Genomic DNA, 22,766 nt, shown 5'->3' on the forward strand with positions numbered 1-22,766 from the left:
AATAAAACGATCCAGACAATCACTTTTTGGTGTTACCGCACGTCTATTATAGACATTCACAGTTTGTTTTACATTATTTAATCGGACTTCTTTAGCGGGGTAACGACTTGACACCTTTATGGTATGTTTAATCCGATTATCGATGATTGCGCGAGCAAAATGTGTGACACAGCACGCCCTGTGCTGACTAGGTATTGTAATTTTCACGCCTCTGCATCTTGAGAATTTGGACCGTCCGGTGTACTCAATGTATTTTACGTTGAAAATGACCAAAGTAACGGAGATATCCGTTCGGTTTCCGGTTTTGAGAGAGTTCGGTTTATTCAACATTTTTTTAACAAAGAAATAGAAGGAAAAAAAACGGGACTGGCCCGACCGTTCGGAATCGAGAGAGTTCCGGTATTCAGAGAGTCCGGTATTGGCAGAGTCTACTGTACAAATAAATCGGATTGCCCGCCCATATTGTTAAAGGCATTTCTTTTATCTGCCAGCAAAGCTGAACTGTAATTACCTTCTCAACCTTCTGTCAACGTCCTTTGTGTTGTCATCATGCCGAAACTGGTGTGTGCTGGTGCACTGATACGTGAACAATGCTTGAAAAATGATTGTTCGTGGATTTAAACATGCACAACAATAGCCACATGGCTCAAATTGTTACGCAACCATTCTTTCTCCATGATGATAGTGCCTTGGTTTATTACCAGAATTGAAGTAATTATCGAAATCCTAAAGCAAACGACTTTCTTTCTAGAAAATAAGCTGCATAAATGCCGTGTGCAAAACTGATTGCTACACTGCACATCTCTGGCCACAAACTTATTGCATATTTTGTATACTTGGGTGATAAACAGTGTGTTCTGTTCTGATAAAACAATCTAATCAAGTACACATAAATCTGATAGAGCAATCTTATCAAGCACACATTAATCTGATAGAACAATATAATCAAGTACACATTAATCTGATAGAACAATCAAATCAAGTACAAACTAATCTGATAGAGCAAACTAATCAAGTACACCTAAATCTGATTGTGCAATCTAATCAAGTGCAAATTTATCTGATTGTGCAATTTAATCAAGTTCAGTTTAATATGTTTGTACAATCTTATCAAAACACATAATATTTTATGTGTGATCTATTCAAATACACATTTGCATGATAGGACAATCTCTTAAAACAAATTTATCTGATAGTGCAATCGATTCAAATACACATTTGTCTGATATTACATTCTATTTAAATACACATTTATATGATAGTACAATCTGTACATAATGATACAAATGTACAATGTAACTCCAAAACAACGCTCTCCGTTATAACACTGTGTCCAATATAACGCGGGGGGTGCTTGGATCCCGTTTTTTCTCCAACATTCCATTTCTTATTCAAATCCAGCCTTAGTGTGCGTATGACGCAATAAAACAATTCTTTGTACATGTATCGTATTGCATTCAATCTATATTTAAATTTGCTCGTCCAATTTAAGCTCTGCCCCATAATGCACTGTACTCTTTACACTTCTAAAAAATGGCATTTGCATATGGTTGTGTTTATGAAATTCTTAAACATATTTATCGTCCTAAATATTCAAGATTATTTTTATATTCCGGAAGGAGGGTATATAGTGATTGCACTGTCCGTCCGTCTGTCTGTCCGTCACACTTTGCGTTTAGGTTTTGAAAAATGCTCATAACTTCTATGTCGCTTCAGATGTAACCTTCATACTTGGTATGCATGTGTATATAGACTAGGCCTTTCCATACGCACACAAATGTTGACCCCTTTGACCTTGAACTTGGGTCCGCGTTTAGGTTTCGAAATCTGCGTTTAGGTTTCGAAAAATGCTCATAACTTCTATGTCGCTTTAGATGTAACCTTCATATTTGGTATGCATGTGTATATATGTACAAGGCCTTTCCATACGCACACAAATTTTGACCCCTTTGATCTTGACCTTGAACTTAGGGTCCGTGTTTAGGTTTCGAAATCTGCGTTTAGGTTTCGAAAAATGCGCATAACTTCTATCAAAGCGTTTTTCGTGGGCATATGTCATCCTATGGAGACAGCTATTGTTTTGTAAATGATGTTGTAATTTTATTGGATTATCGGATAAATGTTCACATTAGAAAAGCGGTATGTATACTGTTATCGATAAGATTCGGTTTATATGCATGTATTGACAAATGACAACACAGCATGGCAATGAGCAGGACCTTTACTATAGGCTATACTTTGCCTGTTTTATAGCACCCTGCAATAAATTAGTTCAAAACTTATAACGCTGTCCGTTTATAAGGCTGTCGCGTGGCTTGGACCCCATCATCCGTGTTATATTGGAGTTGCAGTGTACTAAACTTTTCATTCTAATTCACATTTATCTGATCCAATCCATTTAATTTCACATTTAATATACTGTGTTAAATTCAATTACCCTTTTGTTTTGAAAACATCAAATACAAATATAACTTATTGCATAATCTATATCACAATACAATTGCAGCTCATATATCTTACATATAACTTATGGATAAAACTAAGCATCTGTGATTTAACTTAATGTATATTTTTATGTCCCCAAGTCTAAACTGGGGAACATATTGTTTTTCCCCTGTCTGTTTGTTTGTTTGTTTGTTTGCGTCAAACTTAAACATTGGCCATAACTTTTGCAATATTGAAGAAAGCAACTTGATATTTGGCATGCACATGTATCATGGAGCTGTACATTTTTAGTGGTGAAAGGTCAAGGTCATCCTTCAAGGTCAAAGGTCAAATATATGTTGCATAAAACTTTAAAATTGGCCATAACTTTTGCAATATTAGAGATATCAACTTGATTATTGGCATACATGTGTATCTAATGGAGCTGCACATTTTGAGTGGTAAAAGGTCAAGGTCATCCTTCAAGGTCAAAGATCAAATATATGGGGGACATAGTGTTTCACAAACACATCTTGTTATTTATCTATTTGTTTACGTTATTGTGCCATCTTTTCATCCTAACATTTCTTATTTAATTTTCTTAATGTGTTGTTTGCACATGAACTTATTGTGCAGTCTTTTAAACCTCATATTTGACTTACTGTACCAAATTATCAACAATACATTTTGCTTTCAGTGCCAACTTATCTTCTTGACAGTTGTTTAATTAAGCTAAATTATCAAATACACCATTGTCTATTGTGCAATATTGAACATAAATATTATTATGCAAATCCATGAATATTTAAGTATTTTCTTAGCCTTTTTGTTATATAATCAGTTGAAATAAAGTAAAAAATGAACACTGCCTCATATGTTATTTGGCATAATAAAACTGTTCCAGGAAAGTGATTTAGTTACTAAAATGATAAAAGGCTATTCTTGGCAATATTTTCTTGACATGTTGAAATTATTACGTTATCGTTATGTTAAGCATCAGAGTTACCATTTATATTGTCCGTTTACAAAGCTGTTTCAGCTTCTTCCATGTCCTTGGTGGCCTTTTCTGGATCACCATTTCTGGGGTCTTTGTTTGAAACATTTCCAACCATTTGGACACACAGTCCATAGTGTGGACATAAAACACTGAAATCCAGATAACCAAAATCCAGAACGCTTTAAGATACTTTGATGGATTGAAAAGAATGATCAGTATGTCAATGTATCTCGGGTGAACCATTTTCATAAGTATTATGATGTCAATAATTGGCAATAGCTCATCAGTCCAGTCATACAGTTGTTCAGGTTGTTCACTCTCTGCCCTTTGACTCTGTATTCTTTCTCTTCTGCTTAGATGACATTTTCCTTTTCTTGGTCTGCCAGAAGGCTTAGTATTCAAATCACCTTTTTTAATTTCATTGTATACTTGTGAGTGACATTCACTAGGACATCCAGTTTGGGCCTTTTTGTTTTGATCTTCTTCTCTGTTCTCTGTCATTCCATGACTTTCAATTGCTTTATTGACTTTCACTTCAATGTCTCCGTTGTCTACAGTTTCATTTTTGGAATGTACTTTGGGATATGTTTGTGTTTGTGCCTTATGTTTCTGGAGTGTTTGATTTTTTCTTTTCTTGTTTTTCGGGGAATGTTTTAGATGCTTGACATTTGATTTAGTTTGGTGTTCAGTTTTGGATAGTGATCGGTCAAATGGTTTCATACATTCTGGTGTTCTTTTTGTATTGTTTTCAGTCTTGCAGTTTGGGTTTGAGTTGAGTTTTGGCAAATTTTCGAAATCTTTTAAAGGATATAGTTGACTTTCATCACTTCTGGTTTCTGAATTATTGCTTGTTGTAGAAGTCAACCATGTCTCATTCTCAAGATTTTGGCCTATTTGTGTTTGCTCCTCATCTGCTGATGTTGTACAGATGTTGGCCATCGATTCAGGACTTTCTTCAGTCTCATTGCATTGTATGTGTGTGCTGTCTAGCGATAGATTGTGTGGGGGAAAGAAACATGTTTCTATGTTTAATTGCTTCAAAAACTTTGGCTTAAGGAAATCGTCTTCAAGTAATCCTATTGGAATACTATAAATGGTATAAGGATCAAAGTTTTTCAATATCTCATCTATAATTGGACTGGGTCTATCCAAAGTCTTCTTATAAAACATTTCAACCATGTGATCTACCAGTTCATGTGTTGTCATTGTACTTTCCAGATACAAACTTCCAATTGATAACTCATGGGCTTGTGTTGTCTTTTCTATGAAAAGCCTTATGGGTTCATATTTGTTCAGTATGGACTCATAGTCTTCTACAAGAATCTTTGGTCCTTCTGATATCAAATTGTCAATGACAGTTGTCAATTTCTCTTGAATCTCATGTGGAATTTTGCAAGAGAGCAGATTCCTTTCTGGAATCATGTAGTAAGGCAAAAATTGCTTGCTAATACATGTTTTCAGGTACTGTAGAGCATCTTGTATGCGTAGCATTGTCGTTTTATCTGTGAAGTCATCAATGGGCCTTTTTTCTACCTCCCAAAACAGTACATTTTTCATCACGTATGATGTTATCTGGAGATCTATTGGTTGAAGCAACTGCTTTCCAACAGTTTTGAGAACAACGTACATCTTCTTCTGGGTGAAACTTAAAGAATTGAAAAGTGTCAATTCTCCGGCAGGAAAACAAATGCGCCACTGTAACTCCTGCATCTTGGTTTCCTTCTGTCCTGTTGGTACCACTGCTGCAGTCATAGATGCAATGGAATTTACCAAATGTGTTGGTGGCCAGTTATGTTTCCTCTGTCTGTGTTGCCAGTGAGAAACATACTGTTTTGCATCACATGGAAATGCTCTAACATAATCCATTGTCTGGTCTTTGACCTGAAGAAGATCCAGTAGTAGGTTTTGCAATCCATTTCTTGTGTTTGAAATTTTAACCAAGGATGGCCCTTTTTTTCCAAGATATTTGGTGCTTTTGCCTATAAATCCTTCACTTGTCAAAAACATGTCGTCATTTTGACTCATGAATTTGTGCGCTGATAGATATTGTCTTCCCTTCCTTTGTACAAGGGCATGTTCCAAAAAACGGAATTTGTTTTCATCGTTGCCTTTCTGTTGAAGCCATAAAAAGATGTGACCAGGGGGTGCAGATTTCTTATCAACAATAAAAACGATGTCGGAAGGATTATACTCAAGTTGCTGAATCTCAACACATTTAACAAATTTGTAGATTTTCAGAATGTCAAGGTCATTTATGAACTCTTGTCCTATTCCTTCCCTTCGACTTCCAATGAATATTCTGTCAATGTCATCGCAATTTTGAATAATCCTTTCAGACAAAGTGCGTGCTACACTTGACTTAAAACTGCAAAATATACGTTGATTGATATCTTTTTCGCTGTATCCTAGATCGTCGAGTATCTGACCTAGTTTTAGTGATGCAATCTCTGTTTGTGAATCTAATTCTGCGGCTTTGGTTTCAAAGCTGAAAATGTGAAAGAAAAGTTTTAAGAAATGCATTGGTAATATTCTTTTATATAATTTTACTTTTAAGACAAATATTTCTTTTCATGTGACTGAAATTAATAAACCTAACACATCACAGTTAATATGAGTATTTTTAAAGTTTGCTAGATACTATCAACTTGCCAATAGAGACTCACATGCCAAAAAACGTTAAATATTTCCGTTAGAATTGTGGTCTTTTTGCTTTTGTGTATATATGACAAGATGTAAAAAAAAATGCTATTATCATTTTTCTGTATTATTATTTTGCCGCAGTACACTTCTGATTTTTTGCAAAAATGACCAATGAAAGTACGACAATGAAAAAATATCATAAAATTATGATCACAAAAACTAAAATATAAACAGTTTATAACGCTGTCATTTAACCATTTTAAAAAGGTGTCATTGGAAATAAATTAACATTACCTGTAATGAAATGATGTACACAAAATCACTCACTATCGCCAATAAAGGATCACTGTTTACAGCATTATCTCCCCTGTCAAATCAACAGTTGGAGCATCTTTTTACAAATTTGTAAAATTGTACATTTATCCAAGGGACACACTATGCAACAATTGTTTTTGATTTGGTTATACTTTTTCATGAAATACACGATAGTGACCCCCTATTGGCGGGTTGACTGTACATGTTCACAGGCTTTACATTTATTAAAACGGGCCACTTAAAATTGAGGTCATCTGCAATAAAATTCAAACCCAATATGTTGATTATCAAAACTGGCTGTGGCAGTTTGCTGAAACAAAGCAATTTTAAATAACCTCGCAAACAAAAGTTAAATAGGCTACCCGAATCTAGGGTAGTTAAAGGTAATTAACACTGATTTAGACTAAATCAGTTATTTGAAAAATACCATCCCAAAATTTAGTATACGCATGAAAAATAGTATTATAAGTGTCCCAAAATGTCAGGTCACAAAGTTTTTCTCGGGGTCCTAGTCAAATTAAAAAATTATTACCAGATACTGGTGTATGCTAATAAGAGTATTCATTCTTTTGTCTGTTAGACCATTCTAAAAACCAGTGCATTATGCTTAACCATTTCCACCATAAAAATAAAAATAAAAATGGCTTTTGCAACCAGCATTAAACCATAACAGCCTGCAAGTAACTTGCATTCTGTTCAGGTTTTATGCTGTTTGCTGCTCATCAGTAACTAAGGGTTAGAAATGAAGCCTTTATAGTAAGAATGGTATTTAATTTAATGTAACTTTTTAAGGGACTACAAATGTGTAAAATGTGGGAAAGAGTTAATGTGTTTTTGTCATAATTATGATGCATGCATTTGTAAAATAATACTTTAGCTCAGACATGAAACATTGCTTAGTGTGTATAAAGTTTGTTAGCAGTAGCATGAAGACTTTACATGCAAATTATTGATATGGGTGTTTGCTTGTTTAAAAAATAAATGATACCCTAAATTGTACCCAAATACCGGTATCAATTTCACAAACATGGCATGACTTACACTTTGAAAGTTTCATAAAAATATATGCACAATAAGGATAAACAGGCCTTACCGTTTGCTAACCGTTATCCAGCTCCATAAATCTCCCACACTGCCCAGCATTTCCCATTTCCACCCCAACACCATTTAAGTCATGCACTCTGAAGGCAGGACTCATTGTAACTGGCTGCAAAAATAGTCCGGGCTGCACTTTATATACTGGCTCAATCAACCATGAATTTTGACTTTACTTTTGGTTTGGTTTTATAGTGACCAATATTCAAAGAGCTGTATCTGTATTGAAACCATATCAGAAGATATGTCAGTATTGATTTATGTTATTTTTGGCAAGCTATACAAAGCTTGGTTTTCCCAAGATCTTAAATAGGCTAAGTTCAGCCAATCAGTTATTGCTACGTATGTTATGTTTATTTTGGTTTTGTCCTTAACGCTAGTCACATGCAAGTTCATTCAAATCTAACTGGGTCAGACCATGAGTAATTCTTTTCATAATATTTGCAAACCTTGCCAGCTATCTTATTTCAAGGCCAATTCAAAAAGCTGCTATTTAAAGCAGATAACTATATTGGGGCTCAGCACTTCTTTGTTTAGAGTAATGATAAGTATGTTATATTTATCTTGAAGGTGAAGTTGATTGCATTCCACTTTATATTCTGTTGTATTTGTTTTGCTTCTGAAGCTGATAGTGCTTTATAATTGTGTTTTTAGAGGAAATTAATTATGCTTATGGTATTGACATAGAAAATAAAAACAATATTATAATTACAATTTTTGTGGCTATGGTTTTTATAATCATAATTATTACTTTGGATGATGATGATCATGATGTTGATCATGATGATTTATTATCCCCCGCCATAGGCGGAGGGATATTGTTTTGGCGTTGTCAGTCCGTCCTTCTTTCTTTTTGTCAGTCCGTCAGTCCGAAGCCATATCTTGGAAGTGCTTTGGCAGATTTCATTGAAACTTGGTATGGGTATGTATATGGATAAGAGGATGATGCACGCCAAATGGCATTGTACACCATCAATTAATATCAGAGTTATGGCCCTTTGTATTTTGAAAAAATGCTTTTTGTGTGTGTCCAGAGCCATATCTTGGAAGTGCATTGGCGGATTTCTTTGAAATTTGGTATGAGTATATATATGGATAAGAGGATGATGCACGCCAAATGGCATTGTACATCATCTGTTAATAACAGAGTTATGGCCCTTTGTATCTTGAAAAAATGCTTTTTTGAGTGTCAAATATACTTTTGTGTCCAGAAGCATATTGGTGGGGGATATCAATTCAACGAATTTGCTTGCTACAATGACAATGGTGATCATAATTATTTTATTTCTGATGACAATTATGATGACAATGATAATCACAGTGAAAATGATAATGATTATCAGAGTGATGATGATGATGATTATGTTGTTGTTGATGACGATGATGATTATGATGATGATGATGATGATGATGATCAAATACAATGATAATTATTATCATAATTATTACTAATACTTACGACGATGGTGTAATACAAAAATGATAATGGATACTAGTTTTTACTGATGATAATGATGATGAAGAGAAAGAAGATGATGATAATGAAGATGAATTTGATGAAGCTGCTGATGATGATGACCATGATACCGATGATGATGATAATGATGATGATGATGATGATGATGATGATGACAACGATCATATCATCTTCATGGTGTTGATGGTAATGGCAGTAAGTGGTGGTTGTGACAATGCATATTATGATGGTACATTTTTAACCAGGTTTTCCGAAGGAAAATACTGGTTATTAGATAGGCAAATGTCGGCGGGAGGGCGGGTGGAACAAGCTTGTTCGGGCCATAACTTTATCGTTCATTGTGAGATTTGAAAATCATTTGGTACATTTGTTCACCATCATTGGAGGGTGTGTCGCGCGAAAGAATTACGTCGATATCTCCAAGATCAAGGTCACACTTTGAGTTCAAAGGTCAAAAATGGCCATTAGCTTGTCCGGGCCATAACTATGTCGTTCATTGTGAGATTTTAAAATCATTTGGCACATTTGTTCACCATCATTGGACGGTGTGTTGCACGAAAGAATTATGTAGATATTTCCAAGGTCAAGGTCGCCACGACTAAAAATAGATTGATTTTGAAACAAAGGGGGTAAATATGAACAATCAGTAACAATGCACATTTTGAGTTGTCTCCCTTTATCAAATTGAAATCAAGGTCGCCACGAGTAAAAATAGATTGAATTTGAAACAAGGGGGTAACAATGCTTATTTTGACTTGTCTCCCTTTATCAGACCTTTTTTTTTAACTTGAAAACCTGGTTTTGTGACAATTTTGTCCCTTGTCTGATTATATATTTGTGCATTTAATGCTGACATTTATGATAATGATGATATGGATGATAATAATGACCGGTAGTAGCGGTGTACAGGAGGAAAGAGAGCTGTGGTATATTTAAATGTCTACAGTGCATATTTCAAATTGAACATTTACCATGATTTGAACCAATATCAACTGGAAATCTTTGTATTGATAAATGTTTAAAGAGCCATAAACACTCAAAATCAACGAATACTTTTTTAATTAATGGTAACCAATAAAAAAAATCATCGTTCTTATAGCAATAGCCAAAATTTCAATGCTAGATGTGGTCTATTTATAGTGATTTAACGAGATATAAAAAGCTTGTTTTTAATTCTTGTGGGACAATATATTCTATTTAAATTTCCCGCGACAACACCCAACATTACCAGCAAGATTGACTTCTGGCAGTGTAATCATTATGTTATTAATTGATGGAGCTCAGGACGTCCTTCTCTTAGCAATTCAGCAAGAAAAACAGAAACGATATGCAAAAATGAAAGTGTGGGACAATGCACTACTGAATGGAACTACCTCAAGGAATGAATGAGGTTTTCCATGATTTTGAAGTTGCCCATTATCAATTATACCGGTAAGAGCGGGGTAATCTAATAGAAAGCACAGTCAAGTTCGCTTCAAATTTTGCATATTAACGCAAACTGAATGAATCCAATCCTGACTTGAGATCATCCGTAAAACAAACAAGATGACTTCGCAAAACAATTTTTAGATGCTAAAAAGTTGCAGAATGTTTGTTTGTTAGAATTTTTACAACAATGTTACTTCTTTAAGGGTCTTCGTATTGCACTTTTTGTTGTTGGAAGTTTTAATATAGCATAATAGTATTGGGCAGTGTTTATGGATCTTATAATCACGCTGAATATCAATTCATTGGCTTGGGTTTTATTTATAACGAACATTTTTAATCATAATTTGCTTGATTTATTTAACAATAAAATCTAAATGTAGTGTCAAGCAGTCTTCAAATCAACTTGCGTAAAGATAAAATCCAATTTAGATATTTGCAACTGATCTGCAAAAATAGCAGTATTGTTCTTCTTGGAACTTGGTTAGAAATTTTGTTGTAGTGACATCTTAGACGAGAATGAAACAAATGATTATCCAGGCCAGTTGAAAAATATGACCACTAGGGGATGGGGCAATTTTCCTCCTATGGCAACGGTGAAGCCTTGCTAACACCCTAGAAGTTACATTTTTAGTCCATATTCAAGACAATTTGTCAGGACTTATGTTTTAATGATATCTGAGCAGTGTTCACAAATAAAAATGTGCTTAAAATTTAAATATTTATGCTTCATAAAGTACTTTTATTGTTCTGAACTCCAACTTCTCAGAATAGTTTAGTTCCTTGGGCCCTTTTGTTAATCTTATATGATAAATTTATTCATAACTTAATTGACATTGCTGACAATTCAATGTGGTTTTTGTCACATTTGGGACAGAGCTCTAGTTCTAATGCTTTACATGTTCAAATTAATGTTTATTGGCCCATTATATCAAATTTCCCTCAAGCATTATCTTATATATTTTTGAATGGATATGTGTAACACTATTTCTTAACTCATTTCAAAACACCAGTTTTACCCATTACTAGTTCAATTTTTATGTATTTCCAAATAATGGAGTGATAACTAGATGTGTACATGAAAATCCCTATTACCAGAAGTTATAAGGCCAAAGTCAAGATGCAACTGGCCAATATTGAACTCAAGCATGTGTCATGGATCCAAACTCACCTGCAATGTGTGCATATTTATTTATTTTTGGTATGTTTCGTAATTTTCAGGGAGAGGTTTTCAACTACATCTCTGAGACCTTCCTAACGTCAGACCTGACCAACTGGCTGAAAAATGTCCTGGGTGGGAAAGTGGATCCTTCATGTAAATATTTATTTTGTGAACAGTGAAAAATATTTTATTTCTATGGCTAGAATGTTTTCATGGTACTAGTATGTAGCTTTGTGAGGAAAAACAAACATTATACAAAATACAAATACCTTCTGGTGCTACAAATGCCCTTGGGTGGGAAAGTGAAGCCTTTAAGTGAATATTTATCTCCCGCCCAAGACGGAGGGATATAGTTTTGGCATTGTCTGTCCTTCTGTCAGTCCGTCCGCCAGTCAATCCATTTGTCACAAACTTTTAAGGGCTATATCTTAAAAACTACGGTTATTACTCTAAGTTTACGAAAACTGTACATTTTTGGACACAGTTTTTAGCCCAAATAATAAGTTTTTGTGACTCTAAATTTTCGGACATACAGGTTGTCTTCCATTAATGAACATCATTAATTAATTACTCTAAATATTCTGACTGCATATTTTACCAGAATTCTGTCCTGTTGTACTTATCTGATGAAACTTTGGTAATGTGTTTTTACAACCAGTGTCATAAACCTGGCGGATGTATGCCTTAAGGCAATTAACCATTACATTTGCGATATTGGGTATACAGCTATGTTAACTGGCAGAAAACAATGGTTTCATCAAACAGCTTTAAGTGAAACATATGTATAAGTAATTTATTATACCCCCATTACTATTGTTAATGGGGGCTATATAGGAGTCACTTTGTCGGTCTGTCGGTCGGTCTGTCTGTCCCGAAAATTTCATCCGATCTTCACCAAACTTGGTCAGAAGTTGTATCTAGATGATGTCTAGGTCAAGTTTGAATATGGGTCATGCCGGATTAAAAACTAGGTCACCAGATCTTTTAGTGCGTTTTAAAGTGAAAGTTTGTCCGGACCATAACTATGTCATTTATGGTTAGATTTTAAAATGACTTTGTACATTTGTTCACCATCATGGGACGGTGTGTCATGCAAAAGAATTACGTCGATATCTCCAAGGTCAAGGTCACACTTTGAGTTCAAAGGTCAAAAATGGCCTTAAATGAGCTTGTCTGGGCCATAACTATGTCGTTCATTGTGAGATTTTTAAATCATTTGGCACATTTGTTCACCTTTATTTTGACGGTGTGTCATGCGAAAGAATTATGTCGATATCTCCAAGGTCAAGGTCACACTTTGAGTTTAAAGGTAAAAAACAGCCATAAATGAGCTTGTCCGGGCGATAACTATGTCGTTCATTGTGAGATTTTAAAACCATTTGGCACATTTGTTCACCATCATTGGAACGTGTGTCATGCCAAAGAATTACGTTGATATCTGCAACGTCAAGGTCACACTTTGAGTCCAAAGTCAAAAATGGCCATAAATGATCTTGTCCGGGCCATAACTATGTCCATTTGGCACATTTGTTCACCATCATTGGACGGTGTGTCATGCAAATAAATTAAGTCAATATCTGCAATGTCAAGGTCACACTTTGAGTTTAAAGGTCAAAAATGGCCATAAATGATCTTGTCTGGGCCATAACTATATAATTCATTGTGAGATTTTAAAATTACTTGGTACATTTGTTCACAATCATTGGACAGGGTGTCATGCGAAAGAATTACGTCGATATCTCAAAGGTCACACTTTGAGTTCAAAGGTCAAAAATGGCCATAAATGATCTTGTCAGGGCCATAACTATGTCATTGATTGTGAGGTTGTAAAATTACTCGGTACATTTGTTCACTATCATTGGACGGTGTGTTATACGAAAGAATTACGTCGATATCTCCAAGGTCAAGGTCACACTTGGAGTTCAAAAGTCAAAAATGGCCACAAATGAGCTTGTCCAGGCCATAACTATGTCATTCATTGTGAGATTTTAAAATGACTCTGTACATTTATTTTGTTCACAGTCATTGGACAGTGTGTCATGCGAAAGAAGTCAAGAGTTCAAAGGTCAAAATGGCCATAAATGATAATGGCATAATAATTCTTGAAAATCACCATAAATTAGCTTCTCTTGTTTTGTGAAGACAGCATGCAAAATATTCTGTGTCAATGCAGCATGTGGGGGTATACGTCACGTTTGTGACAAAGTTCTAGTTCTATATGGCGTTATATCTTACAATCACATGTTATTTTTTGTTGAAAAATTGACGCTATACACATTGCACACCGGTATCTGATCGTCCATGCAATATTTTTAAAGTGTCTCTAAATTTTCAAACACTTGTATTTTTTAAATATTTTTTATCTTTATTTTCGGAAGCAAATTTGTTTAATTATTTTAAGTGTATATATATAAGATTTCAACATTAAATTTCATAAGTGTATAGATATCAATGAGGAGAAGTGTTATGCATGAGAACCATATCCCAACACTTTCTGTAGTAAGAATTGTTGCCCTATATTGTTTTTGTATTATTATTATGTAATTTGTCAGAGCTATATCTCAGATACTATACAAGATTTCAGCTTGAAACTTCATGGGTGTATAGATATCAATGAGGAGAATTTCAATGCATAAAAGCAATAACCCTAAACTGTGTTTTTTATGCCCCCGGATTGAATGATCGGGGGTATATTGTTTTTGGCCTGTCTGTCTGTCTGTCATTGTATGTGTCTGTCTGTGTGTCTGTCACAAAACTTTAACCTTGTTCATAACTTTTGCAATATTGAAGATAGCAACTTGATATTTCGCATGCATGTGTATCTCATGGAGCTTCACATTTTGAGGGTGAAAGGTCAAGGTCATCCTTCAAGGTCAAAAGTCATTTTTTTCTAAAATAGCTGCCGTGCAGCTTCAAAGCGGCGCATCAGGGGGCATTGTGTTTCACAAACACAGCTCTTGTTTTAGGTTTCAGCATACATCGAGGCATTTGCACCCATTCATAAACAAAATGTTTTTGGCAGGGATATCAATTGAATGAATTTGCTTGTTATTTTGTGAACCCTGAATTTATTTGTATGGCTAGAATGTTGTTATTGTATGTACTGGTAGCTTTGTAAGTAAAAACCAACATAATGCCAAATATAGATTTCTTCAGGTCTTGGAATGCTGGAAGTGTATTTTACAATAAAATGAGATACCGTTTAATATTTGCAAAATTAAATTTGAAATTGAAGTACTAAGGTGGTTAATCTGTTTCATACCAAGTATTAATCATCATTTCATAAAATAGTCTGTACCGGTATACCTCTGGAGTAAAAAGCATTAGCACACCATGTACATACTAATCATACAGTAATGTAAATATTCCATTGCACCATGAACTCTAAAATTATCTTCAGTGGACTGGCGATGTTAGTTAAAAAATAAAATAAATATAAATTGATAAAATAGCTTAATATTCCTTGTGGCATATTCAAATGAATATTTGTTTGTTCCAGCCATGTTGACAAAGGGCAACTGGAAACCAGTAAACAAGGGCTACGATTTCCTGAAGTTTATTGACCTTGCAAAGAAAAAAAAGAAAATGCTTGAGGATAAAAAGAAGCCTATGCCTGCTGACAAAATGAATGAAGTACCAGGTAAGAACATTTTGAGGGTTGAGTGTTAAATTGTTGTTTCTGCATAACATGTTTACTTGAGATACAATAGTTGCTGCAAGTCTAAATTTACATTTTCTTGTCAATTATACATTTGGTATTAATGTTGATTACTTTATTGAAAGATTCAATGAATAGCAATAGAACTAACCCATCCCTCCCTGCATGATTCTCAAACAAAGTAACAGTGGATGACATGATATATATTTTTTGAGGTCTTTTATTTCTTAGTAGCCTAGAATTTAAATACTTAATATTGGCATAAACAATCTCTCTTGTAATAGGCAAGAATTGACCATTTTGCATAGTTTTAGAAAACTCCACCCAAGCTGTTTTTTAGCTCATCTATTTTTGGAAAAAAAAGAAGAGCTATTGTCATCACCTGAGTGTCGGCATCCGGTTCAGTTTTTTTTGTTTAGGTCCACTTTACTCATAAAGTATCAAAGCTATTGCATTCAAACTTGGTACACTTACAAACTATCATGAGGGGACTGGGCAGGCAAAGTTAGATAACTCTGGCTGGCATTTTGACATAATTATGTGCCCTTTTTATACTTATAATATTGAAAATTTGATTAAGTTTTCTGTTTAGGTCCACTTTATTCCTAAGGTATCAAAGCTATTGCTTACATACTTGCAACACTTACTAACTATCATAAGGGGACTGTGCAAGCAAAGTAATGTAACTCTGACTGGCTTTTTGACACAGTTATGGCCCCTTTTATACTTAGAAAATTGAAAATTTTGTTAAGTTTTTTGTTTTGGTCCACTTTATTCCTAAAGTATCAAAGCTATTGCTTTCATGCTTGTGACACTAACTATCAGAAGTGGACTGTGAAGGCAAAGTAATGTAACTCTGACTGGCATTTTCATAGAATTATGGCCCCTTTTATACTTAGAAAATTGAAAATTTGGTTAAGTTTTGTGTCTAGGTCCACTTTATTCCTAAAGTATCAAAGCTATTGCTTTCATATTTGCAACACTTACTTACTATCATAAGAGGACTGTGAAGGCAAAGTTATGTAACTCTGACTGGTATTTTGACAGAATTATGGCCCCTTTTATACTCAGAAAGTTGAAAATTCTGTTAAGTTTTGTGGTTGGGTCCACTTTACTCCTAAAGTATCATAGCTTTTGCTTTCACACCTGGAACACTAGCTAACTATCATAAGAGGACTGTACAGGCAAAGTTATGTTACTCTGACTGGCATTTTGACAGAATTATGGCCCTTTTTGACTTAGTAACTTTGAATATTTGGTTAAATTTTGTGTTTAGATCCACTTTACTTCTAAAGTATCAAGGCTATTGCTTTCAAACTTCAAATACTTTCTTACTATCATGAAGGTACTGTACCTGGCAAGTTGACTTTTACCTTGACCTTTGAATGACCTTGACTCTCAAGGTCAAAGTATTAAATTTTGCTAAAATTGCCTTAGCTTCTTTATTTACGATCAGATTTGATTCATACTTACAAACACTTACCTGACAAACCACAATAGACTCCACCCAAACCATCCTCCATGCCCCACCCCAGAATCCCCCCCCCTAACCTAAAAAAAAATTGTTTCCTTTTTTTTCTTATTTTTGAATGATCATCTAATAAATGACCCCACCCCACACTAAAGCCCCCTCCCTCTCAGCTCCACCCCCCCCCCCCCCCCCAAAAAAAATTATTATTATGCCCCCCTTCGAAGAAGAGGGGGTATATTGCTTTGCTCATGTCGGTCTGTCGGTCGGTCTGTCGGTCGGTAGGTCTGTCGGTCCGTCCACCAGGTGGTTGTCAGACGATAACTCAAGAACGCTTGGGCCTAGGATCATGAAACTTCATAGGTACATTGATCATGACTCGCAGATGACCCCTATTGATTTTGAGGTCACTAGGTCAAAGGTCAAGGTCACGGTGACCCGAAATAGTAAAATGGTTTTTGAATGATAACTCAAGAACGCATACGCCTAGGATCATGAAACTTCATGGGTAGATTGATCATGACTTGCAGATGACCCCTATTGATTTTGAGGTCACTAGGTCAAAGGTCAAGGTCACGGTGACCCGAAATAGTAAAATGGTTTCCGGATGATAACTCAAGAATGCATACGCCTAGGATCATGAAACTTCATGGGTAGATTGATCATAACTCGCAGATGACCCCTATTGATTTTGAGGTCACTAGGTCAAAGGTCAAGGTCACGGTGACCCGAAATAGTAAAATGGTTTCTGGATGATAACTGGAGAACGCATACGCCTAGGATCATGAAACTTCATAGGTAGATTGATCATGACTTGCAGATGACCCCTATTGATTTTGAGCTCACAAGGTCAAAGGTCAAGGTCACGGTGACCAGAAATAGTAAAATGATTTTCGGATGATAACTCTAGAACGCTTTTGCCTAGGATCATGACACTTCATAGGTACATTGATCGTGACTCGCAGATGACCCCTATTGATTTTCAGGTCACTAGGTCAAAGGTCAAGGTCACAGTGACAAAAATCGTATTCACACAATGGCTGCCACTACAACGGACAGCCCATATGGGGGGCATGCATGTTTTACAAACAGCCCTTGTTTTATTTTTGAAAGACTGTCCAACCATCCCACCCAAGAATTCCCCTCCACCCCAAAAAAAAAATAAAAAAATAATAAAATCTTTTTTTTTCATTTTTGAAAGATAATGTAATAAATGACCACACACACACACACTAAACACCCCTCTCCACCCCACCCCTCCCCCTTTTTGATTGAAGTATTAAGATAGGTCCCTTCACCTTTAAAAAGAAAAAAAGATTAGCGGTGCTCTTGTTTAAAGGTTGTTTAACCAACGGATTGAAGGAAATTGATTTGATTTTACAACCTAGTGTTAATGATTTGATTTTACCACCAAGTTTTAATTTTTAGCTCACTTGATTGCTCAGGTGAGCTTTTGTGACAGGTCTTTGTCGGTCGCTTGTCCGTCCGTCCACATTTGTTCGTAAACACTCTAGAAGCCACATTTATTGTCCGATCTTCATGAAAATTGGTCAGAAGCTTCGTCCCAATGAAATCTCGGTCATGTTCGAAACTGGGTCATGCCGGGTCAAAAAATAGGTCACTAGGTCAAAAAAGGAAAAAACTTGTAAACACTGTAGAAGTCACATTTCATGCCCAATCTTCATGTAACTTTGTCAAAATGTTTGTCTTAATGATATGTTGATTGAGTTCAAAAGTGGTTCCGGTCTGTTGAAACACATGGCCGCCAGTGGGCGGGGCAGTTTTCCTAATTTGGCTATAGAGAAACCTTGTAAACATTCTAGAAGTCACAATCTTTGCCCAATCATCATGAAAGTTGGTCAAAACATTGGTTTTATTGATTTCTCAGATGAGTTCGAAAATGTTCCAGATCGGTGAAAAAACATGGCCGCCAGTGGGCGGGGCATTTTTCCCAAAATGTATAAAGTGAAAACATGTGAACACTCTACAAGTCACATTTTTGGCCCAATTTTCATGAAAATTGGTCAGAACATTTGTTTACTTGATATGAGAGTTGAGTTCAAAAATGGTTCCGGTGCATTGAAAAACATTGTTGCCAGGGGGACGGGAAGTTTTCCTTATATTTATATAGTTAAAAGGCTTGTAAACAATCATGAATTAAGGTCATGTAACATGCGAGACAACTCTTCTCAATATTGCATTTAAGTTTACAGTAGTTATTCCCCTTTGACTATTAATGTTTTCATAATAATACAGTGTATTTTCTAGAGGGCACATTTCTTTTCCGATCTTCATGAAACTTGGTCAGAAGCTTTGTCCTAATGATATCTCGGTCGAGTTCGAAACTGGGTCATGCCAGGTCCAAAACTAGGTTACTAGGTCCAAAAAAAGAAAAACCTTGTAAACACTGTACAAGTCACATTTCATGCCCAATCTTCATGAAACTTTGTCAAAATATTTGTCTTAATGATATGTTGGTTGAGTCCAAAAGTTGTTCTGGTCTGTTGAAAAACATGGCCGCCAGTGGGCAGGGCAGTTTCCCTTATTTGGCTATAGAGATACCTTGTAAACACTCTAGAGGCCACATTTTTTGTCCGATCTTCATGAAACTTGGTCAGAAGATTTGTCCAAATGATATCTCGATGGAGTTGGAAACTGGGTCATGCTGGGTCAAAAAATAGGTCACTAGGTCAAAAAAAGAAAAACCTTGTAAACACTGTAGAAGTCACATTTCATGCCCAATTTTCATGTAACTTTGTCAAAATGTTTGTCTTAATGATATATTTATTGAATTTAAAAGTGGTTGTGGTCCGTTGAAAAACATGGCCGCCAGTGGGCGGGGCAATTTTCCTTATTTGGCTATGAAATCTGTAAACGCACTAGGAGTCATAATTTTTGCCCAATCATCATGAAAGTTGGACAAAACATTGGTTTTATTGATATCTCGGATGAGATAGAAAATGGTCCAGATCGGTGAAAAACATGGCCGCCAGTGGGCGGGGCATTTTTCTCTATATGTATATAGTGAAAACATGTGAACACTCTAGAAGTCCCATTTTTGGCCCAATTTTCATGAAATTTGGTCAGAACACTTGTTTCCTTGATACGAGAGTTGAGTTGAATAACATGGCTGCCAAGGGGGGGGGGGGGGGGGGGGGGGGTTGGGGCACTTTTCTTATATTAATATAGTAAAAAAAGCTTGTGAACACTCTAGAAGTCACTTTTTTTGCCCAAGCATCATGAAACTTGGTGAAATGATTGGTTTAATATATATCTCAGATGAGTTCACAAATGGTCCCGATCAAGCAAAAAACATGGCCGCCAGGGGTGGCTGGGGGCAGTTTTCCTTATGTGACTAGAGAGAAACCTTGTGATCGAACACTATAGAAGTCTCTTTTTTTTTTGCCTAATCATCGTGAAACTTAGTCAATACATTTGTTTTATTGATTTCTCGGACAAGTTGGAAAATGGCTCAGATCAGATGAAACACACTTTTAGCTCACCTGATTGCTCAGGTGAGGTTTTAGAATTGGTCTTTGTCCACTCTAGCATTCACACTTTTCAAGCATTCTTTATGAAAGTTGCTGAAAGATCTCAGTCAAGTTTGATAATGAGCAAATTCACATAATTAATGCCATAATTATTGCCCTTAGATTGTCAAAATTTTTCATTATATTATCCAAAATCCTTGTAAACACTCTAGAGGTCACAATTTTGTTTCAGATTTTATGAATCTTGGTCAAAATATTTATTTTTGTAAGCAAAGTTTGATGTTTGGTAAGGGGGGGGTCAACTCAAAATATAGACAATCCCAGAATCAATAAATTGACCGCCGCCATATAGGCTATTACGTAACCCGCTACTGAAAACGGTACTGAAGAATTTGGCAGATTACAGCGTAATCATATTGTACACCTGCTTTATTCCAATAAACAGTACTTAGTGACTTCGCACAGTAGGATTGAAAACAATTGTAACATGAAACCAAGTGTCGATTTGTTACACATCGTTAATCAATATAAGTTAAATAAAAAATATACACGATAGATTTATAAAATATGTGTCTCTGCAACAATATTCAGTGACAACACGTAATGTTTAATGACAAGTTTGCTTTTTAAAGCATACCTTTCAGTAATGTCTTTGTGTAAAATTTAATGATTCCTTTATGAAATACAATTATTCAATGAAAATTATAAAGTTTATAGAAATATTTAAAGTCTGAAGAAAACGTTGTGATCTTAGCGTAAATAGTGCCGAAAATATTAATTGGCGAAATTTTGAAACATTTCAGACCATGGTAGAAAATTGTATTGAAAGGTAGATATCTGCCTTTGTTTAAGCCGGTATTATTTCTTATAAATTGAATAACATCTAAATTCACGATAAACATGTTCAACATGAAAGATATGGAGCCTTAAATAAACTTGAATAGTTCCAATTGTGTTCTGTAGATTTCCTCAACTTGGGTCTTTATTTAATTTTGTAATATAGTCTAAATTTACGATAAAAAAATACAAAAACGAAAAAAATAAGTGATTTTGCTTCGTTTATAACGGATGATTAATTTCAGTAAGATTAAGGTCTTGAAAAAACACATTGGCGATAAAAGAGCGAACGAATCCGCTAAATGGGAGGCGATGTCCCAAGTTATGGATTAAAAGCTTTATGGGTTTGCCCGTGACACCACATGTCTGCACAATCGTCATGTGTATATACGGTTATTAAGATAACATATCACGTGTCACCTTTAAATAACATGTTAAATGACAATCAAGACCTTATTCTTGCCAGGGACCTTTACAAAAAGGTCCCTGTTCATGCAGTTTTATTACCGGTACTCTTAAATGAATGCAGACAAACCTTATTTCTACTAATTACGTAATACCTTATCTTAAAAAAACACGAACGATTATTTGATTATCTGATCGATAATAGAGACTTTAAATCTTCAAATATATTCGATAAAATCGTTTTGCCTTTTTGTTTTGTTCAGAGACCTATACAAACATATATGTCCCTTAGTTTTCTTCAGTACTATTTTGGAGGCGCGCGAGTATTCAGGGGCGGGTAATCCGGGAGGTATAGATTTCTGGGATTGTCTATAGGTCACCAGGTAAAATCTTACAAAAAGAAAAACACTCCATACGCCACAGTTTTGGTTCAATAATGATGACAAGTGACCAGGATGTTTGTCTGGACATTATCTAGGTCAAGTTTGACGTTTGGTAAAGATTAAATGAACCGACTCCTCTCAGGTGAGCAAACTAGGGCCATCTTGGCCCTCTTGTTACTTATTTATTTTCTCAGCCATATAGAAACCAATGTTGTGAACAGATATACACCAGTTATATGTTACTTTTTCAGCTCCTGACATGTTTGAGGAAAAGCTTAAGGAACGCCCCATGGAGGATAGTGAGGATTCTGATACTCGCCGCGACCTGTTTGACCTTCAAAATTCCCGACTGTACCACCAGGCACCTGGTAGGACCACTCACAAACATGAGGAACATGGCCCCAAGGGCAAGCCCCCTGGCGAGGATGAGAACAATAATGATATTAAGAAACAGCCGCCAAAAGATGCGCATGATGAATTGTAATTTGTTCGCATGAAAACATCGCCATGCTTTCATGTTATTCCTGCAGCTTGGTGTCAGTTATCTGAAAGCTTATTGTGGCTAAAAAGTGTTTCATTTTAATGTCATTAATATATAAATTGAATTGCATATTCTGTTGGTTTTTTATTGGTGAATAAAATTGAGTTTGATGATTCCACATTTAGTTTAGAAATCTCTTTTGTTCTTCTTTAATTGAGATTACTGACAATTTAATGTACTGGTAAGTTGTAATGAATGATGCCTCATTTTCATCTCAATCCATATATTAATCTATTTTGCTATTTTTGCTAACCTGAGCATGATGTGCTCCTGGTGAGCTAGTCTGGTCTCCCTTTGTCTTGCGACTGTCTTGTGTTTCGTCTGTCTTCATATTTTAGCTCGTTACCACTCTACAGGTAACATTTTTTGTCCAGACTTGACGAATCTTAGGTTTATTTTGACAATATCTAGGCCAAGTTCTAAGCTGGGTCAGGTGCGTTAACAAAAA

The 22,766-nt window shown here is 35.4% G+C and overlaps 2 protein-coding genes across 2 annotated transcripts; one reads left to right on the forward strand and one right to left on the reverse strand.

Annotated features, from left to right (window-relative positions):
* Nucleotides 1–507: 507 nt before the first annotated feature.
* Nucleotides 508–7,610, reverse strand: LOC127872088 (uncharacterized). Its single transcript, XM_052415418.1, has 3 exons — nt 7,470–7,610; nt 4,955–5,906; nt 508–576 (listed from the first exon to the last, which is right to left on the reverse strand). The coding sequence occupies exons 1-3, from the start codon at nt 7,541–7,543 to the stop codon at nt 508–510; spliced, it is 1,095 nt and encodes a 364-aa protein (XP_052271378.1). The 5' UTR covers nt 7,544–7,610.
* A 1,527-nt stretch (nt 7,611–9,137) lies between these two features.
* Nucleotides 9,138–22,435, forward strand: LOC127872089 (uncharacterized). Its single transcript, XM_052415419.1, has 4 exons — nt 9,138–9,143; nt 11,595–11,688; nt 15,035–15,175; nt 22,029–22,435. The coding sequence occupies exons 1-4, from the start codon at nt 9,138–9,140 to the stop codon at nt 22,259–22,261; spliced, it is 474 nt and encodes a 157-aa protein (XP_052271379.1). The 3' UTR covers nt 22,262–22,435.
* Nucleotides 22,436–22,766: the final 331 nt, after the last annotated feature.

Source organism: Dreissena polymorpha, chromosome 3 (genome assembly GCF_020536995.1).
Source record: "Dreissena polymorpha isolate Duluth1 chromosome 3, UMN_Dpol_1.0, whole genome shotgun sequence".
In the NCBI taxonomy this organism is placed as follows: Eukaryota; Metazoa; Mollusca; class Bivalvia; order Myida; family Dreissenidae; genus Dreissena; species Dreissena polymorpha.